This window comes from Cottoperca gobio, chromosome 12 (genome assembly GCF_900634415.1).
Source record: "Cottoperca gobio chromosome 12, fCotGob3.1, whole genome shotgun sequence".
Taxonomy (NCBI): domain Eukaryota; kingdom Metazoa; phylum Chordata; class Actinopteri; order Perciformes; family Bovichtidae; genus Cottoperca; species Cottoperca gobio.
Window position 1 is genome coordinate 4,030,069 of NC_041366.1, and position 8,180 is coordinate 4,038,248.

At 38.8% G+C, this 8,180-nt stretch overlaps 1 protein-coding gene across 1 annotated transcript; it reads left to right on the forward strand.

The window, feature by feature from the left end:
- The first annotated feature begins 137 nt into the window (after window positions 1-137).
- LOC115016534 (regulator of G-protein signaling 7-binding protein B-like) lies at window positions 138-7,969 on the forward strand. The gene is made up of 6 exons (XM_029444327.1): window positions 138-722; window positions 954-1,126; window positions 3,621-3,751; window positions 5,308-5,446; window positions 5,553-5,623; window positions 6,680-7,969. Exons 1-6 carry the CDS (start codon window positions 591-593, stop codon window positions 6,769-6,771), a joined length of 738 nt encoding a protein of 245 aa, XP_029300187.1. The 5' UTR covers window positions 138-590; the 3' UTR covers window positions 6,772-7,969.
- The last annotated feature ends 211 nt before the right edge of the window (window positions 7,970-8,180 follow it).

Below are 8,180 nucleotides of genomic sequence, written 5' to 3' on the forward strand. Positions count from 1 at the left end.
GGGTGAAAGTAAAAGGGTAAATGCATTTAATTAATTAATTAATTCAAATCATCATTTAGTGTTGATAAAGTAACGATCATGTTGAAATCCTGGTCTTTTTTCTGATCCTGCTAAACAGTTAATTGTCGTTCGGAGGGTGACGACTTGTTTTGCTGTTGGCTCGTTGAGCACGTGAGCGTGCGGCGGAAGACAGAGGAGCCTCCGTCTCTCTCTCTCTCTCTACTCTCTCGCTGTGTCTCTGTCTCTGTCTCGCTCTCGCTCTCCCTCTCTCTGTCTCTGTCTCTGTCTCTCTCTCTCCCCCCCTCTCTCTCCCCCTCTCTGTCGGCCTTCAGGAGGGGCTGAAGGTGACTCTCCTCTCGGCTGGCTGGGATGCACAGCGAGCTGCTGGGGGTCCGTCCGGCCCGCTACACGCTCCTGCTCCGGGTATAACGACTCACACCTGCGGGGGCTTTAAGCATTAACCAAACCCGCGACCGTGCTGCGTCTGAGCGGGTCATTTTCTTCTCTATAGAGGACACAGCAGCTATCAGAAAAGAGGGGCTTTCATCTCTGTCTGCGTCTGTCTGGGCTCCGGTGGTGGGTGTGCATGCATGTGTTCTGCACCGTACGGGCGGAAAAAGCGCCCAAGATCTGCAGGGAGCATCTTCCCCACCGGTAAAGTGGCGCAGACGGAGCCGGAGCGCCGCGAGAGCACGGAGGAGGCCGTGGACGGCAGCAGGATGGTGAGTAGTTAATGATTAGCAAGTGGTCTGTGTTAGCGTAGCTCTGCACCAATGCACAGGTCCTCGTATTTACATAGATACGGTTTTTTATCATGTGCAGGTGCACCTGCAGCAGTGGCGCAAAATGGACAAAAAAACAACCGCACGAATCCTTTGATGGCTAGATCGCTTGTATTCCTGCCTTCCTTTGTTAACCAACAGTCGGTGGTGGCTGTGTGTTTTCCTCTCCAGACAGTGCAGGAATTCAACACCCTCGTAGCGCTGTACCGGGAGCAGGTCATATCTGTCGGGGAGATGTCAGCCGACTGTCCGTCTCTGCGGGCTCAGATGCACCACACACGGTCCAAAGGATGCTCCATGGCCCGGGCTGCACACCATGACCTCACTGTCATCTCTGTGTCAGGGTAAGAAGGACACTAAGACTGAATAAAACATTTCCGCTGTCCCTCCTTGTTAGTCTCCAAGCACCTGAACCTCCTAAACCATGATGTCCCCTTTCTTCACTCTGTATGACAGCAATAATAAGCCCAAAGTGCTTCACAGCAAAAACATAACCATTAGTACAAGATTAGACAGAATAAGAGCATTTACAGTACAATAAACACAATGTTGATGTAAATGAGTCTGAAGTACCATTATAAAAATAGCAGAATTAAAATAATATAATATAGCAGAATTCAAATTGTATAAAAATAGCAGAATTAAAATAGTATAAAATAACATTGGAAATCATGCCTAGTTTCCGTATCTGTGCCGTACTTAACGACCCTACTGTCGGGAAATCACATTCATCACACCATTCTTGTAAATGTGTTAAACTATCAGAGCCATATTTTGAAAGCATGAGATCAACAATGGGCCCCTGTGGCCCTTCAACTGGTTTACTTCCTTCGGTTAAAGCCAGTTTTTCTCCAATAAACATTTATCAGAGAAACTTCCTCTTTTTCTATTTGATCTCAGGTTTTTCAAAAATACACACTCTGAAATTGATCTCAGTTACCTTTACAGATTCAATATTAAACCAGGCATAGCAACAATGTATGAAATCATTTAAATTAGTTTAAAGTGGCCCCATTAAAAGGCTAAGATAAAAAGATATAAAATATCACCATTAAAAGGCTAAAGTAAAGAGATATAAAATATCACTATTAAAAGGCCAAAGTAAAGAGATATGTTTTTAGCTTACTTTTGAAGATATTGTGCGAGCTTGCCTCCCTAATGTCTGCAGGTAAAGTGTTCCATAGCTTTGGTGCATAATCGATAAAAGCTGCATCCCCAATTTTCTTTTGAATGTTTCTGGGAACATTTAATAAACCAGTAGTGGATGATCGTAATATTCTTGGGGGCACATAGTTGATTAGAGAGTTGGCAGTGTAACTTGGTGCGGTTCCGTTTAGGGTTTTGTATACAAGAAGGAGGACCTTAAAATCAATTCTAAAAGTTACTGGAAGCCAGTGTAGAGCGGCTAACACTGGACTGATGTGGTCTCTCCTCTTGGTCCTAGTCAGCAGCCTCACTGCAGCGTTTTGGATGAGCTGAAGTCTCTCTGTTGTTTTTTTTGGGAGGCCGGTAAAGAGTGCATTACAGTAATCGAGTCGGCTTGAAATAAAAGCATGGATTAGTTTTTCAGCATCCTTTTGATTTATAAATTGTCTGATTTTAGCTATATTTCTAAGGTGGAAGAATGATGTTTTTGTCACCTTGTTTATGTGGGATTTAAAGCTTAGATCTGAGTCTATGATAACACCAAGACTTGTGACTTCAGGTTTAATCAAAGGAGTAAGTTTCCCCATGTTATTCTGCATCATCTCTCTTTTTGCTACAGGACCTACTAGCAGGATTTCAGTTTTGTTCTCATTTAATTTTAAGAAATGATTGCTCATCCATTTATTTATTGCTGACAGACAGGTGGTGATGGAGTTAACAGCTGTAGTATCATTTGGTTCAGCAGAGATGTACAGTTGCATGTCATCCGTGTAGCTATGGAAGCACACATTGTGTTCTCTAATGATGTCCCCCAGTGGTAGCATGTATAGGGAGAACAGTAATGGACCGAGGAAGCTCCCTTGTGGAACTCCCAAGTGGGCATCATGCTTCTCTGACACATGATCTCCAAGCCTGACAAAATACTTTCTCCTTTTGATATATGTTCTGAACCAGTACACAATACATATCTGTGTGTTCCAGCAAATCCTTTGTTGCTATATAATGCTTAAAACAATTATAAAAATAAAACTTACTTACTTTGTGTTTAGTCACACAAACCTTTGCATTCATTAGGTGAGACATTACATGTGAAAACTCAAGTAACTGAAATATTGTGTTGACATTGGATAGCACATCTACATCTATTCACATAAGGTATTCACGAATGCAATATACACGTGCATACATTCACATTTACATAAAGAAATGGAATGAAATACAAACAATCTAATGTGTGGATATTAAAAAACAACTGTATACCGAGGGAGAACCAGAAACAAGTACATTGGTGTGTTTTGCCTTAGCCAAAACTTTGAAATAACATTTGATTGAAGTTTATTCCAAATCATTTTTAAACCTCCTATGATGTGAAACTTACTAAGAGAAAAAAACAACAAAGTTAAAATGGGCACAAAAAGGAGGTGGACCGTTTTCTTTTTCTTTTCTTTTTTACCTTCAAATAAACCCTGCTACTGTGACGTACTTCTGACAAAAGTTCACTCTGCAAGTTAGTTTTGTTCATTTGTAATAAAATTAATAACAAATTGTTCAAAAGCCTACATTTTCTCCATGCTCTGAAACTTGGTCAGATTAGGTGTAAAGTACACGTTCTCTGTTTGTCTGATTTGATCTTTCTCTCTTTTCATTCCTCCCTTTAATGCTCTCCCCCTCGTCCTCCTCTTCACGCTGCAGTCTAGAGGATGGAGAGATCCACCCCGAGATCTGTCGCCTCTTCATCCAGCTGCAGTGCTGCCTGGAGATGTTCATAACAGAGATGCTCAAATCCATGTGCCTGTTGGGGGTGCTGCAGCTGCACAGAAAAAGTACCCAAAAAATCACAATGTTATTACGTCACAAAATGTCTAAAAGGGAAATAGAAGAGTAATGAAATCCATATTACTTTAAAAATTAGACAGATGCTCATGACACATAACATGCATCACATGGCTGCCGTGAAGACTGCAGGACTAATACATTGAATCTGTATTTGTTTGGTTTTAATACTAATGTCACTGGAAATGTTTCTTAGGGGTAGAAAAAAAGGAGGGTAAAGATTTTATTACACATCAGACATTTTCTAGTAGCAAAAGCACAGGTGTAAATAATAAAATGAGATAAATTAAATGTAGCAGTTTAAGTGTCAGAGTCCTGGTACTGAGCGCCGTGCATGGCTTACTGGGACACTGAAATACCACAGAGCCATCTTACATGTTGTAACACCTGGGCTTTCCCTGCTATGCCAAGGTCAAGTGTCTGCTGTGAAAACAGCCTGAAGTTACAATAATCACACATTGAATTTATGTAAAGGCAAATACAACATTGATCAAATAAGTAATGAATCCATTAAAATTCCTAATTGTAAAAAAAATGCATTTAACAAAAGACTTTAAACTGTGGTGTGGGGATTCTGGGCTGCATCTGCATCTCCTTCCCAGGAAGTTATTCATGTTCCATGATGCCACAGATGCCATGCGTATGTATGTATGTATGTATGTATGTATGTATGTGTATATATATATATATATATATATATATATATATGTATATGTGTGTATATATATATATATATATATATATATATATATATATATATACACATATACATATATTTATATATATATATATATATATATATATATATATATATATATATGTATATGTGTGTATATATATATATATATATATATATATACACATATACATATATTTATATATATATATATTTATATATATATATATATACTGTTTATTTATATATATATATATATATATATATATATATATATATATATATATATATATAAATAAACAGTATATATATTTACAACCTCTAAGCATTGCACATGAAAAGTATTTGTCTGGAAGTAATGCAGGCAATTATTCAACAACTTCAAATGTATATCAGATATATAAAATATATTGCATGTTCAACAGCCATTTAATTAAAATATAGTTCAAATGCATTTTAGCCATAAACCCTTATACTTATGTACTTATGTTTCTTTCCCATTTGGGCAGTTCGATAATATGAGATCAGAGCTGAGGTCGTATACTGTTGAAACAGCGGAGGGCAGTAGAGAGCTGTCGTCATGAACAACATGTACAGATCGGCTTGGATTCATATACATTGTATTTTTATATAATATATATATAAAAAAATATATATTAAAACTAAAATGTTACATTTATAGCTTGCATACAACATGCAGTACCTGCAGGGCCACAAAACATTTCACTTTTTAAAGAATTCATAAGCTCACTTAAGAATTTGACTTACAAAACAATCATCAAAATATGGGAAGAAATCATCCCTTGTTTTAAAGTCGTTGTTCCTTTGAATGTGTTTGAGTTGTGCTGCTGTCTGTGTTCGGACCTGAAGGAACCGAGTCGGAGCCGAGGTTGGACTTCAGGGTGGATGAAAGCTCGGACGCTCCCATCCTGGAGGAGAGATCCTCCTCCCCCATTGACTTCTCTCAGGAGCAGTGGCTGGTGGGAATGGATATTGAAAATATAGAGAGGTAAACCTACAGCACCGGCTTTTTAAAATGAATTCTCACGCTGACAAACTAAATTCATAAAAATGATCTAAACTGCAGATGAATCGGTGTGTCTTTGTTTTTTCAGAGATATGCGAGAGATGCGAAACCTACTCAGCAAACTCAGGGACACGATGCCATTGCCACTGAAAAACCAAGGTATGTAATATTTGTGAAGGATGCAATTCATAACATTAGTGTAACAGTTGTGAAAACCTTTCGCCGCTCTATACCTTCCATCATTCTTTGTGAAGTTTTCTAGTTCTCGGTACATAATCTAGAGTGACTCAGAATAGATGCATCAAGAGTACTAGACTAAATAAGAGCAGCAGCGGAGCGGAGAGGTGACGAGGAACAAAGATGTGCGTCAAATTATTGACAAAATTGTTTGAAAAGGATTTAATTCATCAGCCTCTGCTGAGACTGTGAGACGGAGCTGTGGACCAGGTGTTCAGGTTTTACTGGCAGGTACAGCAGTAGAGACTCATTTATCTTTGAATATGCTTTACAGGAAGACTGATGAAAGAAACCCTCTGGAGAATACAACATGTTTTCTTCATCCTCTTGGGGAAATTCAGGTTCTCTAAGAGACGATACAGTGACAACTGAAAGCATAGGTCATAGGTTTAATGTAAAGGGTTGTCAGATGATTGTCAGGGACGTTATACAGTTCTACACACATTTAGGTTAATAGTGACTTTGTTTTTATTGTGACAAACTATCATTTTACCTCTGGAAATTATTGAAGGAGTAATTTGACATTTTGGGAAATCAGCTTACATATTTTCTTGATGAGAGTTAGATGAGTAGACTGACACCACAGGTCTGTACGCTAGATATTCTAATACAGCCAGTTAGCGTAGCTTAGCATACATACTTGAAACAGCTAGCTTTTTTTATCCGTATACAAAAACTAAACGTAAGAACAAAAAGTTGTGTTGTTAGATTGAGTTACATGTTGGAACTGTATCACACATCCCAAAAAGTATTCAGCAGATGCTGGACCAAACAGGACAGTCGGCCTATCAACGCAAACTAACTAAGTAAATATAGAATAAGAAAGAAAGCAACAGATAAATCACATATAGTCTTTACATAACTGTCCACAACTCAGACGTGTACAACGTTTGAAAGATTAAGGGCTCACAGTAAAATGGTTTGACACCATCATGTCTTCCTGCTCTGTGTCCTTCACAAAGTGTTTGTTTGTTGCAGACGACAGCAGCTTGTTGAATCTGACTCCAGACCCGCTGATCAGACAGAGGAAGAGACGCTTCCCTGGACTCTGCTGCATGGTGTCTGGCTGAGGGTCCAAGGGCAGCGCTGCAACACGCATAGGGAAGGACTTTCACTTTATCTGATTTTGTGATGTATATCACATGAATCCTAATTCATTCTATTTAGTTACAGTATTTCCCCCCATATTATCTACAATTGTAATCTTGCAGTACCTGTTATCCAAGTATATGCCATTTGTCTTTTTCATCTGGATGTTAACTTTATTTGCTGGCTGGTCATTTGGTTCTTGAGTTCTGCGGCTCGCCTCGTACAGTTCGGTGCGTTCAGTGGGGCAACATTTTGGGTTTGGTTGTTTTGAAACGTATTTTATGAAAATATATTTTTCGAAGAGATAGTACTTACACAGTAGAGTGCTTCAGGAATGAGTCAGCATTTTTGCACTTCCAGTTCCCTCGTCTCAAAGTCAAGGGTTTCTTCGAATGGGTTTTTGTTAGAGCCCTAAGATAAGGTCTGTTGTTACCACATGCTTAAGAGATTTTAACCTCTTTTTTTACTACAACATTAAATGCGTCAGTATATACCCCACTCTTGAATTTGGAATCTTTTACATGTCTTGAAAAAGGCGGTTGCTATCAAGTGGCAAAATTAAACTACGCCGCCTTCAGCCGTAGTTGTGGTGATGTTGTAGTCATGTGACCGTAGTGTAGTTTGTTTATACCCTAACGTTAGTTTTTCACTTTATTTTACGCTTGCAATTACACTTATAAATCATAAAAGTGGCGTTCATTTGTAAAGATTATCTTGCTGATTTTGGATTATTGCTTTCTGCAATAATTCAAAATCTAATGTAAATATCCCATTGGCCTTTTTCCGAGGGAACCGGGGCGATGCTGACTTCCAGGTTTGCAGAGAAAAGCACGTCATCCTTGCAGATCTCTTACGCCCAGTGGAACGGGGGAATATTGAAGCCAAAGTGTTGCATTAGCCTGGCGAGCTAACATTTATTAATGGATAAAATGAAGCAAAAATATAGTACAAGCTAACAGGTACAGTACTATTTGTTCTGCTGAGTCGGACCTTAAAGACACAGGCCGGGTTGGGCTTTTCAGTTTTAGGCCTGTGCAGGACTCTATTTAGTGTTTTTGGTACTTTTTCAGCTGAGTCATCTTTGCATTTTCTTTTCTTTCTTACATATGCAACTATCCCTCCTCATCTTTCTGTTTTGTGCCATTTTATATAATAAAATAATAAAAATGTACATATTCAGGCTATGCACTGGCATTTTTCTTTTTCCTTTTCCGTGTCTCACTGTGCTTGTGTCAAGCCTCCATGTTTGAATGTATCACAATGTGACATGTTTTAGTCCCAACAACCTCCAGATGTGTTTCATCTGAACTTCATTCTGTAGAGACTCTTGCCAGGTGAGTCTCTACGCGCCTGTGTGTTGTGACACCCTGTAGACAAAGCAATTCATCCA

Bases quoted from the DNA above. Each gene is read 5' to 3' on its own strand.
- LOC115016534 (XM_029444327.1), top strand. From the start codon at position 591: ATGTGTTCTGCACCGTACGGGCGGAAAAAGCGCCCAAGATCTGCAGGG. The intron at 1,127-3,620 runs GTAAGAAGGACA...TTCACGCTGCAG, and splicing joins ACTGTCATCTCTGTGTCAGG to TCTAGAGGATGGAGAGATCC. The intron at 5,624-6,679 runs GTATGTAATATT...TGTTTGTTGCAG, and splicing joins ATTGCCACTGAAAAACCAAG to ACGACAGCAGCTTGTTGAAT.